The following is a 12,770-nucleotide window of genomic DNA, read 5'->3' as shown; positions in this document are numbered from 1 at the left end:
CACACTTAGACATGTTCATTGCTGTGACTCATAAAATTAGTTAAATTTTAATTGTTTTACTGCAAATTAAAATAGTTTAATTTGGCTTTGGTTAGATTTAATGACACTGTAAAACTATCCATCAGATCAAATTGTTTCAAAAAGTATCATGATAATTGTTCTCATAATTTGGTGGTCAAATTCATTTTTATGGATCGGGCTAAAAATTAATGGAAAATGCACAAAATGCTGGCAGGCACATTATGTAGATGTTTAATTCTATGAACCATTCTGTTTTGCCATTTATTAATGGAGTTGCAAAATGGTAGTTACAGTTGACACTTATTAGGCATTTGAAATGTATCATTAATATTATTTTCTTCAACTTTTTGTTCATCCATTTGAACTATCCTTTTATGGCAATGGTGCCTGCAGTAATTACTGTCATTGTTCAGGAGGGATGTAAGGAATGTAAATCTGCAGACAAAATGCTGCTTTGTTTGTTTATGAATAAACTAGAGATGCAAAAGTAGGATAGGTTTTACAGTGACATGAGAGACAGCAGATGCTGCAATCTGGAGCAACAAACAATCTGCTGGAGGAACTCAGGGAGTCGTGCAGCACCTGTGGGAGGAAAGGAATTGTCGACATTTCAGGTCAAAACCTTGCATCAGGTTATATTGTATTGGACGGGCTACTTCTCTGAATGGGATGGATTAGCTTTAGAATGTAGTACTAACCTTGTTTAATTTTTCTGAGTGAACATAAGAAATAGAACTAGGAGTAGGCCATTTGGCTCTTTGAGTCTGTTCTGCCATTCATCAAGATCTTGGCTGATTTTCTACTTCAACACTATTTTCCTGCACCATCCACACATCCTTGATGTCCTTAATGTCCAGGAATTTATCCACTTGAATGAACACAATGCTGATCCCCACAGCCCTCTGAGATAAAGAATTCCAAAGATTCACCAACCTCAGTGTGGTTCACCAACTTCTGTGTAGCCTACCCACTGTTCTTAGACTGTGATGGATGTATATTCTGTGTTACACGTTGTTGGGGTTTCAAAGATTTTCCCTTTTTCACCGCTTTTAATTAAACTTCTTAGTCCATCAAGATTAGTATGAACATCCATTCATCTGACACAGCTAAACATGAAATCTATTTTGTTGGTTTCCCAATGAAGAGCTGGCTCATGGCAGGTTACAAAGTCAGAGATCTGCTGTTTGGGATTCTTCACTGTTTAGCATGTCTGAGAGTTGGGAACTCAGAGTTGACACCTCGCTACTACTGCAGTTTGAATGGGATTGTCCTCCAGAAAAGCCTTCCTGTGGGGGGGATAAAATATTTTTTAAAGAAAGGACAAAACCTCTTCAAAATAAATAAATGAAACATCTATGAAAGAGAACATACTGCCACATTCCTGAAGAAAATATTACAGAATGTCGGGTAAATATCTTCAGAGAAAAGGAAGAGGGGTTCAATGTTAGATCTGAGGAGGTTTCCAGGCCTTCATCCACCCCTTACAAGACAAGTATCGTTGGTTGCAGACTTAGAGATGGGAATTCTCCATTGAGATTCCACATTTGTCTGATTCAGTCAGGATCAATTGCAGTTCCATTGAGAAGAGAGGTCCTCACATGGTAGAGTGAGGTGGGCTTGCCTAGTTTTGTGGACAGTGGGTCATCATGGACTACCCATTTTCTGGTGCTGAAGAGCCAGGCAAGCTCCAGGGGCAATCAGGTACTGGAATGTAAACGTATTGTGGTTTTGCCTACCTGCAGTGTAAAGTCCTTTAGGTCTTCCCACGGTGGATGACATTTGTGAACCTCAATAGGGCTGCATTGCAAATCACCTTTCTGTGGTAATGGACTCATGGCTACCATCAGGGTTCCAACCAACCCTCGGATATCCTGTTGAAAATTCAGAAACATTTAAGTTCCTTGAGAAAAGTTGAGCAACGCCTCATTTACAAAATCCAGGCAGATCATGCCATATATAATTACATCGCGCTCTCAGGCTTTTGTATCTTCTATCCTATTTAACATAATGGTACTGGCACACAACACAATGGTGTTCTTAGAGTGAAGACCAGACTCTGTGTCAGCTGCCAACTTTTGGAGCTCCTGCTCCCCGCACTGAAGCCTCCAGTTTCTCACTGTTGCTTCTAATCCACTCCTGCCCTTCCCACCACCAGTCACTGTCCTCTCTGCCGCCTCACTTCCTCCATTCCGCCACTGCCAGCTGCTCTGAGGAGCAACAAGAGCAACGTATCTATTGGGACTTCTGGGACTACAAGGCAAATGCTGTCCCACAAGCATTCAGCAAGGAATCAGGACAGGATCCTTGCGCGTCTGAACTATCATGACCAAGTCAAAAAGGGTGGTTACCCTATCTGGTTGGCATTTAACCAAAATTAAATGTGATCAGGCAATGCCATTATTAAGACCACATCTCTTATTCTTTTAAATGGCGTGCGTCTCACTTTATCATTACAAAAACATTGTTTATTTTACACTGATTTGAGTGTTGCTGAGAATAAGCAATAAAAAGGCAACTTGCACATTCTTGTCCTTTTCAACTTCTTTTCATTTTTGTGCCGTTGGAAAAGACATTTATTGCTCATCCCTAACTGCCCTTGAGAAAGTGCTGTGAATCTCAATAGTCCTTCTGGTGAAAGCTGTCGGATGGGAAGTTCCAGGATTTTGACCAGGAGACGACGATATGTTTCCAAGTCAGGATGGTGCACGACTTGGAGGTAAACCTGGAGGTGCCGATGCTCCCAAGTTCTTGATGCCTTTATCCTTCTTGCTGGTAGAGATTGCTGGTTGGTGTTTAATCAAATATGATCAGGCAGCGTTTTATGTCATCACCAAAACAAACAGACAAACCTGCAAAAGGTGCAGATTTAGTGAAGCCACAGAAAATGTACCCATAAATCATAGGTCAACATGAGATGAATTAAGAAATGAGATGAAATGAGATGAGTCTAAGAAAGGCTAATTCCTGCCAACTTATATTCTTGCAAAAGCAAAAACAAAACTGGCATAATATGTTAATTACATTTGTGTTTTTTAAGTTTGTAAAATAGTAAAAAATTACATTTTTGAGCTGTCTGATTGGGCGGATCTGATCTCCCCTGTTAGTTCAGTAGGGCTGTTGACTTAGAAATACTTCGGCACTATTTAAATAGTACAAAAGGATCACAGTGTGACAGGCTGAAGAAAATACAGAAGTCTGGGATGAGATACAGTGGCGTGGCGAGGCAGTTGGAGGACCAATAAGGCCCAAGGGGAGGGAGGTATCCAAAGACTGGGGGTATCTAGTGATCAAAGCCTGAGTTGAGATGAGATTCCCACACAACTGACCACTACTGACAGGACTGTGAGTCTTCTGAAAGACCTCACTGCATCTTGTGGATTACCAAGAAGTTTGTCTCCGACAATTAGGATGGCTAATGATATGTTGGCCTTTAGAATAACTACAGAACTAAAGATATCTTACTGCAATTATACAGGGCCGTGATGAAATAACAGCTGGAAGGTTCTGTACATTTTTGGTCTCTTTACTTGAAAAAAAGATGGACTTGAACTTGCCACTAGAGGGAGTTCAATGAAGATTCACCAGACAAGTTCCTGGGATGGAGGGTTTCATGAATGACTGAGTAGACTAGGCTTGTATTTTCTCCAGTGTAAAGATAAGTTTACTGGTGATAAACCTTGAATCAGGGGTCACAGTCTCAGAACGATAGGAAGGCCATTTAGGTAGGCATGAGAAGAAATTTCTTTACTCAGAGAGCAGTGAAACTTTGGTATTCTATACCCCAGAGGGCTGTGGAGACTCAGCATTGAGTTCATTCTAAACAGAGATCAATAGATTTCTGGAGACTAGAAATCAAAAGAGTGGGAATAGTGGAGGAAAACGGAGCTGAGGTAGAAGGACAGCCATGATCTTTGATGAATGGCAGAGCAGATTCAAAAGGCCAGATGACTTACCCACAGCACCATCATCCACCACATCCTCCCTCCTAATTCACATGATTTTATGTTCTTAAGCTGCTCCACAGTTACCCAGGGTGGGACCAGGACCAGATATCGGCAAGTCCTTTTACTTCAACTGCAGGTCAGGCCAATACTTACCAATAGAGAGAATTGGTCAGCCTGTAACTATTTTTATGCTTCAGAACATTCCATCAAGAAACAGCGTAGGAAAGTAAGAGCTGTATAATTGCTGAAATGTACTTACTCCCAACAGTGTTCAATTCTTCTCCTCAGTTAACCATATCAAATCATCATCTTCTTAGGCAGTCACTCAGGATTGGGAATGATTTGCCTTCAGTTTGGTTTTGAGAACTCTGGGGTGGCTGATGAGGCCAGTGTGGGAACCACAGATCAAGTAACAAACGTATTACAGCATATTTGACAAATATGTTCAACAATTGCAAGCAGTTGAGAAAATGCACTTAAAAAGAACGTAAAACTTACGACCAAAATCAGCTGATATTGTGGAGTCAAGCAAAAGGTGCATAATGCTGAAGAAAGGACTGTCAAGAGGTGGCCCCAAATCACAAGAGACCCAATCAGAAGTAAATTCCTGAACGAATGGACTGGTCACAATGGGAATATATTTGTTGATTTATGCTGTGGCAATTCTACTTTTACTTTGTAAGACTGTTGTAAACCTAAATAGTGCATGAATGATCAAATTCTTCTACATTTACCACTCCTTTCTCTCTGGAAGAAACGAGAAACCATTTTGGCAATTGCTCATCAGAGATGAAGGAAAAGATAAAATGGTCAGATTTAAACAATTAATGTTTTGTTTTAATGCATCTGGATGTTAATTTATTCTCTTAGCATTTGATTTTAATATCTGTATGGAAAGCTCAGGCTAATTTAGTTCTAAAAATGGTATTGGTATATGATTGTCACTTGTACCGAGGTACAGTGAAAAACTTGTCTTGCATACTGATCGTACAGGTCAATTCATTACATGGTGCGGTTAAATTGGGTAGGTACAGAGAGCATTTAGGTAGTACAGGTAAAAACAATAACAGTACAGAGTAAAGTGTCACAGCTACAGAGAAAGTGCAGTACAATAAGGTGCAAGGTCACAACAAGGTAGATCGTGAGGTCATAGTCCATCTCATCATATAAGGGAACCATTCAATAGTCTTATCACAGTGGGGTAGAAGCGGTCCTTAAGTCTGGTGGTATGTGCCCTCAGGCTCCTGTATCTTCTACCCAATGGAAGAGGAGAGAAGAGAGAATGACCCGGGTGGGTGGGGTATACATGCTACACAGCACCAGAACTGCAGGATTACACTTTCATCCTCAATGCATATGCTTCTGTAAGGTCACCGAGAATGAAGTTCTTATGGAATTGATGTTCGTCTGAGTTATGTTGGGTTTGTTGGAACAACAGCCGGGTATAAGAACTGGCACCAACATCTGTACTAAAGGGGGGGAAATGTGATTAAGGGTTCTCTAGACTCATCCACAGATCCTGCTAGCAGAATGCACACAGGACCATGTGAGGGTTGGTTTTGAACCTAAGGAACTCACAAAATTATTATATAAATATTTCAAAAGATAAAAGGACAAATGAAGATTCTTATTCCTTGAATGAATTTTACAACTGGAAAATATTGCAATGTGTCACCATCACAATAAAATTTTCAATATGCTAATGGTCGTGATTCACACGGTAAGTTAGACCAAGAGGTTCAGAATCAAAATCAGGTTTAATATCACTGACATATGTCATGAAATTTGTGATTTTGCAGCAGCATTATGGTGCAAGACAAAGAAATTACTATAAGTTACAAAAATAAATAAATAGTGCAAAAGAAGAATAACGAGGTTATGTTCATGGACCATTCAGAAATCTGATGGCGGAGGGGAAGAAGCTGCTCCTAAAACGTTGAGTGTGGGTCTTCAAGTTCCTGTACCTCCTCCCTGATGGTGGTAACGTGAACGGGACATGTCCTGGATGATCCTTGTTTGATCATCACTGCTTTGCTGAGTTAAGAGGTGGCGGTGGAAGTACTTCAGCTGGTCTCAGTGCTCTGATTGAAGAAGGGAAAATTGGCTCAGCTTTTCACTCATGAGTAACAGGGTTCCAGTGTTGTGAATATGACAATCAAGCAGCAAAGAGAGTTGGTCATTCTATGATGCCCTCATGGTCAAACAGCCTGTGAGGCGCATGTGAAAATGACCACTCGGTTTAGCTACTGGAAGATTGTGAAACTGTGTCTGACTAAGGAGAGAAGTAAAGGGAATCAATAAAATATGAATGCTAACATTATAATTGCACACAGTTTAGGGTAAGGTACACTTACCATTTTGTCCCTGTTGAACTGGTCTGTGTGTTTCTGCAGAACACTCTTCTTTTTGTCCTTGCACCGTTTATTCTGAAACCAGACCCTGATGACCCTTGAGCTGAGGCCTGTCATCTCTATGAGCTGTTGCTTCATAAGTGCATCCGGTCGGGGGTTTGCAGCATAACAGGTCCGTAACGTGAGTAACTGCTGCTCATTCAGCACTGTCCGCACACGGGTTATCTTATCAGGGTGCTTTGCTGCATGCCGTGTTGACTGATAGGCTTTGAATTTCTCTGCCAGGAAACAGAAATATTCAACATTAAAAAAACATAAGCTGTTGGGAGATTTATTAAAACCAGTGGACTGATAGGAATGGATCAAATGTAAGGATGTCTTTTTATTGTAAAATTAACACCTACCTTTGAAGATCATGTTGTGTTGCACTGGAATCACATTTTAATTTGATATATTAACCATCATTTTACCTCTCTGATATACATTGAAATCCATTGCTGCTATCACACTTGGATCGTGTTGCTGTAACTCTAAGGATACCTAAACGCTATGGACAAAGTGGCAAAGAAATGATGGAAGTTCTGAGATCCTACTGACCTGAAATCTGCAGCTTTTACTCAGTCTGGACTATTTGTGAGGATCATTTTACACCCATAATCTTATTGAATGGTAGAGCAAAGGGCCAAATGGCCTACCCCTGCTTCAGCTTGAAGCATTCACTCTGTTTCTCACTCTACAGATGCTGCTTGACCTGCTGAATATTTCCAGCACTTTTTGTTTTTATTTCAGATTTCCAGCATCTGAAGTATTTTGCTCTTTGGTTTCCACTTGAACCAGTTTGCTATTTTGACTTGGTTGAACTGAGTCTGCCAATTTTGTACTGAGAACTTAACAAGATGCCAAGTAAGTGCACCTATTGGTTTAGAATTATGATTACCCTTCCACCCTGGAGACTGCTAACATTTCTATACATGAAATGTGAACATCTCCGGTATGGCCAGCATTTATTGCCTCTGTCACTTTTCAGAGAGCAGTTAAGAGTCACTATGACGGTGAGACTGGAGTCACAGAAGGAAATAAGAAACAGAAGGTGGTGTAGGTCATTTGGCTCTGCCATTCACTAAGACCGTGGCTGATAATTTACCTCACATATCATCCAGAATGAGGAAAAGAATACCTGATTTCCACTGAGAACATTAGTGAAACAGGTGTGCTGTTAGTGACAAACTGGTGGTTTCACATTCTCCGTCACAGGCAGTCACTGGATTAGGTAAGGGTTTCGTTCCTGAGAACTGTCCAGAAGCTGATTTCTCTGTAAATAAGAAACACCCATTTTCTATCGTTACCCAAATATCGCTCAACATACACTTGATATAATTCTTTCATTTCATCAAATATGCACTAACACTACCCATAATTAAACTAATGGAATATATTGGTATTGGTTTATTATTGTCACTTGTACCGAGGTACAGTGAAAAACTTGTCTTGCATACCAATCATACAGGTCAATTCTTTACACAGTGCAGTTACATTGAGTTAGTACAGAGTGCATAGAGATAGTGCAGATAAAAACAATAACGGTACAGAGTAAAGAGTCACAGCTACAGAAGAAGTGCAGTGCAGGTAGCCAATAAGGTGCAAGGTCACAACAAGGTAGATTGTGAGGTAGAGTCCATCTCATTGTATAAGGGAACCATTCAATAGTCTTATCACAGTGGGGTAAAAGCTGTCCTTGAGCCTGGTGGTGTGTGCCCTCAGGGTCCTGTATCCAGTCATTACTGAATACCATGAAACATTTTATCATTATTATTACCAGCTTGAAATATACTTTAAAATGTGTGGGAGAATTTGTGTAAAGTCAAATTTCTGTAAGTCAGGTCATTCATAACCTGGGGAGCCCCTGCACTATTTAATAACTTAAATTCTAAGTCTTCTGCTACCATTGTGGGATTTTAACTTGTGTCAATGGATCAACAGCAAGACCTTTGGACACTGGCCCAGTAATTTAACCACTAGGCTACTGTACTCTTGTATTTGAGTACAAGCATCAACTGACCTGATAGATATAAGTTGCCTGTGTCTGCTGGAGAGCTCAGAGGACCCTCCTGATGTGAGCTGGTATCTGGAAGACCACCATCCTGGATGCAGTATGGTCCATCTAACCGCAATCTGAACTCGTCCCCGGGCAGAAGCTGCCGATTGCAGGCTACACAGCAGAAACATTGTTGGTGATAGGTGAGACCTCGAGCTCTGAGGACCAAGTCTGAGGATAACAATCCAGCCTGACATTGAGCACATCTCACAGAGAATTTTCTAAAGAACAGCAGAGAAGAGTAAGGAGAGTTTTTATCTCTGAGAGCACCATATTGCACATTAAAGAAAATTGTTCAAGCATCTTGCCTCAGACTAACAGAATTCAGCTCTAAATTATGTCCAATAGAATTCAAACTTTACAATTAAACTGAGTGAATTGAGATTGGAAAGAGGAGGAACAGCAATGCACACACTGTATGAGACCAGAATTGTTACAAAGTCTGTTCACTGTTGGATAGCTGACTAATTGGATGAGGGTGTGGAAGGGCAGGTTAGTAAGTTTGCTGATGATACGAAGGTTGGTGGTGTTGTGGATAGTGTAGAAGGTTGCTGTAGATTACAGCACGATATTGATAGGATGCAGAGCTGGGCTGAGGAGTGGCAGATGGAGTTCAACCTGGAAAAGTGTGAAGTGATACACTTCAGGCGATTGAATTTGAAGGCAGGATACAAGGTTAATGGCAGGACTCTTAGCAATGTGGAGGAACAGAGGGATCTTGGGATCTACGTCCATAGATCCCTCAACGTTTCCACGCAGGTCGATAGGGTTGTTAAAAAGGCTTATGGTGTGTTGGCCTTCATTAGTCAGGGTATTGAGTTCAAGAGCCGCAAGGTAATGTTGCAGCTCTATAGAACTCTGGTCAGACCACACTTGGAGTATTGTGTTCAGTTCTGGTCGCCTCATTATAGGAAGGATTTGGAAACTTTAGGGAAGGTGCAGAGGAGATTTACCAGGATGCTGCCTGGATTGGAGACCATGTCTTATGAGGATACGCTGAGTGAGCTAGGGCTTTTCTCTTTGGAGAGGAGGAGGATGAGAGGTGACTTGATAGAGGTGTACAAAACGATAAGAGGCATAGATCGAGTGGACAGTCAGAGACTTTTTCCCAGGATGGAAATGGCTAACACAAGGGGACATAATTTTAAGGTGATTGGAGGAAGGTATGAGGGGGATGTCAGAGGTAAGTTTTTCTTACACAGAGAGTGGTGGGTGCGTGGAACACACTGCTGGCAGAGGTTGTGGGGGCAGATACATTAGGGACATTTAAGAAACTCTTGGATAGCCACATGAATGATAGGAAAATAGGGGCCTATGTAGGAGGGAAGGGTTAGATAGATTTTAGAGCAGGATAAAATGTCGGCACAACATTGTGGGCCAAAGGGCCTGTACTGTGCTGTAATCTTCTATGTTGAAGTTCAAATCAAAGTTCAAGTTTATTGTTGTCATAGGCTTACATACACAGGGTAAAAATGCCACGAAAATGAGCTTTTTGCAGCAGCACAGTACAAGGTGAGGACAAACATAAGTCAACATAAACTCAATTAATATAAATTAAGATTAATAATTTATGATTAACATTGTGTCAGCTCAAACAGTTGAAACTGATATTGGAAGGTTAATGTCTATGTAACTGCAATGGTCAATGTCTTGGGGAGGAGAATGAAGATTAGAAAGAAAAGGAAGGAATAGAACTTGGATAGAACATGTCAGCTACATTGCGCCTGCAGCTGGTTACAGTCCCAAAATGGTGCACCCCAAGAGGCTGACATCCTGTTCTCAAAATTGTGCACTCGGCTCAGTATATCCTTGGCCTAGATTTAGTGTTTGCAACAAAAAACCATCGATATACACCATTATTATACCACGAGCATGATAGCAGTTTGAGGATTATCACACGTTCATAGCTAAGTGCTGAAATCCCACAGCTGCTGTACTGATTCAGTGCTCCACCAAAGGCTGTGCGGTACTGCACCTTGCCCAAGGGAAATCACTGATCAGATGAAAAGTTTGGGTATTGACGAAGACTTTTCCTTCTGCAAACTGTTATGTTTAGTTGCATGAGGTGTGATTATCCAATGATATACGAAGCCATAATCACAGCTCAACAAGTTTTTTAAATCCGAAAAATATAACGTGGATTGCGGTTCCTTCAGCTAAAGATTTCAACATAGAATGGATATTAAAATAGGATTTATGGAAGTTCATTTTCTACCTTAATTTAGAGGGTATATGTTTTGTTTGAAATATTTCATCACCACTGAGCTCTCTTGTCAAACCCAGGAACCTTACTCTATGGCCAGCTAATCCCCCTCCAACCAATGCTGGGATCATGCTGACAATGCAGTCTGGGCACTTCTGCAGGGCTGAGAAATTATGCAAATTAATTGACCTCGGGTTCATTTATTGGAATTAAGTCATTCATGTGAAACCACCACAGGAGCACCAGCAGTGCATCACTTGGACTCCATCCGCTCCATTATTTCTAGATTTAAAATATACAAGCAATTTTCTTATGCCCCGTTGTGAAGTTTATTTCCCTGTAATACCTAGTACTTTAGGATTTATTTCACTGACTTTGCACCTGTGACATCAAACCTCTTGCTTCACATTTACCTCTTTTCCTCGTCCTTCTTTTTAGCTTGTCCTGAAACGTAATATTTCAAATGAATGGATCATACTGTATAAAATATCACATGGTCAATGTGAATCATAGGCATGTTGATTTTGGGTTTCAAACTGATTAAACAGCTGACAAAAAATTAATTGATGTTGCATGGATGTGTAATTTACTGTTAGTCTACACTCATGTATACTGGTAGTTTACAAAGTACCATAGCTGACTGCTGGAATGTCTAAATCTAGGGAGTAATATTTACCCACCTACATAAGGGAGACTATGTTGGCACAATTTCGGGTAATAGGATTCTTTCTATATTGTATAAGATCTTTATTAGTCACATGTACATCAAAACACACAGTGAAATACATCTTTTGCGTAGTGATTTTGGGGGGCCACACTTCCAGCGCCAACATAGCATGCCCACAACTTCCTAACCTGTACGTCTTTGGAATGCGGGAGGAAACCGGAGCACCCAGAGGAAACCCACGCAGACACGGGGAAAATGTACAAACTCCTTACAGGCAGTGGCGGGAACTGAACCCGGGTCTCTGGTGCTGTAATAGCGTTACGCTAACCGCTACATGCAAAATAATAATGTCCAGTGATGATGAGGGATCACACTGTAAGATGTAGCCACAAGATCCCATGTCTAAGTTTTCAGTCTTACTTTGTCATAACTGGAAAGTGCCAAGTGCTTTCTCACAGAGGGTCAGAGCCCAATGATCATGGTTCACAGTGTACATTTCCCACAACCCACTGCCAGGGAGCAAGTCTCCAGCTCTTGTCTTCTTCAGGAATTAAATAGATTGAGCGAGAAACTTATTGAAAAGAAAGGGGAAGAAAATTAGGTTAAAGTGAAAATGAAAATATACAGATTAATGCTTTAAACTAGAAAACTAGAAGAGAGTGTATTTATCTGAAGAAACCTCACCTTACCCTGTAGCCCCATTTAAACTATATTTGATTTTGACTTCTCATATGTAGCAGTTGGCAAGCTACCTAACATTTGAATGGCAGCAAGGATGTGACCGATGTTATTGCTCACCTGAAGTAGTCAATCTTGCAGTAGATCTTTCCCTCCCTGAAGAAGCAAGTACAGCTCTCATCCAGATTCTGGTTACACTCCACACACCTGAGACAGGCCGCGTGCCACTCCAGATCAGGGTAGACTTTCAGGATGTACGGATCGGTAATATGTTTACTGCAGCCTACGCATGTGGACACCAGGGCTTCCCCTGCAACCCAGCATTTCAGAAAAAAACCATAATGAATTTAGTCTGGATGTTAACTTTAAATAAATCAGACATCAAAACCACTGATGCTATGATACAAGCACAGAATGAAGTCAGTCTGGGTGCACTGAAGAGCTCCCATGGAATGGTAAGAAATAAGTAAGAAAGAAAGATGGTTTGAACATTTCATTTAGTAACTGTTGTTTTTCAGTCCCACAAAAACAGCAATGTTAAGCGCCTGGCTTTTTTTTGTCTTGTACACTGACGGTTAAATATTGGTCAGACATTGGGAGAAACCCACTGCACTTCTTCAAGTGACCTGCAAGTATTTTCAACCGAGGAGGAGGCCTGTTTTGATATCTTGCCCAAGAGACCTCTGACAACGTACCACAACCACACTGTAGCAGCTGGCCAGTCGGACTACGTGAGGATAGACCCTGTCTTATTCCTGAGTCAGTATGGACAAAAGCAATTAGTGCGAATGACATTGAAACACTAGAGTGT

The 12,770-nt window shown here is 41.0% G+C and overlaps 1 protein-coding gene across 1 annotated transcript; it reads right to left on the bottom strand.

The window, feature by feature from the left end:
* Window positions 1-1,051: 1,051 nt before the first annotated feature.
* On the bottom strand, window positions 1,052-12,754 carry LOC127582731 (insulin gene enhancer protein ISL-1-like). The gene is made up of 6 exons (XM_052038293.1): window positions 12,655-12,754; window positions 12,080-12,269; window positions 8,376-8,632; window positions 6,320-6,594; window positions 1,758-1,892; window positions 1,052-1,307 (listed from the first exon to the last, which is right to left on the bottom strand). The coding sequence occupies exons 1-6, from the start codon at window positions 12,752-12,754 to the stop codon at window positions 1,191-1,193; spliced, it is 1,074 nt and encodes a 357-aa protein (XP_051894253.1). The 3' UTR covers window positions 1,052-1,190.
* Between the last annotated feature and the right edge of the window lie 16 nt (window positions 12,755-12,770).

The sequence above is a fragment of the Pristis pectinata genome, chromosome 24 (genome assembly GCF_009764475.1).
Source record: "Pristis pectinata isolate sPriPec2 chromosome 24, sPriPec2.1.pri, whole genome shotgun sequence".
NCBI classification, from domain to species: Eukaryota; Metazoa; Chordata; class Chondrichthyes; order Rhinopristiformes; family Pristidae; genus Pristis; species Pristis pectinata.
This window is presented reverse-complemented; position numbering and strand designations above follow the sequence as displayed.

Bases quoted from the DNA above. Each gene is read 5' to 3' on its own strand.
- LOC127582731 (XM_052038293.1), bottom strand. From the start codon at position 12,754: ATGTCATTCGCACTAATTGCTTTTGTCCATACTGACTCAGGAATAAGA. The intron at 8,633-12,079 runs GTGAGCAATAAC...GCTGTTCTTTAG, and splicing joins TGCAAGATTGACTACTTCAG to AAAATTCTCTGTGAGATGTG. The intron at 1,893-6,319 runs GTAAGTGTACCT...AATTTTCAACAG, and splicing joins AGTTCAACAGGGACAAAATG to GATATCCGAGGGTTGGTTGG.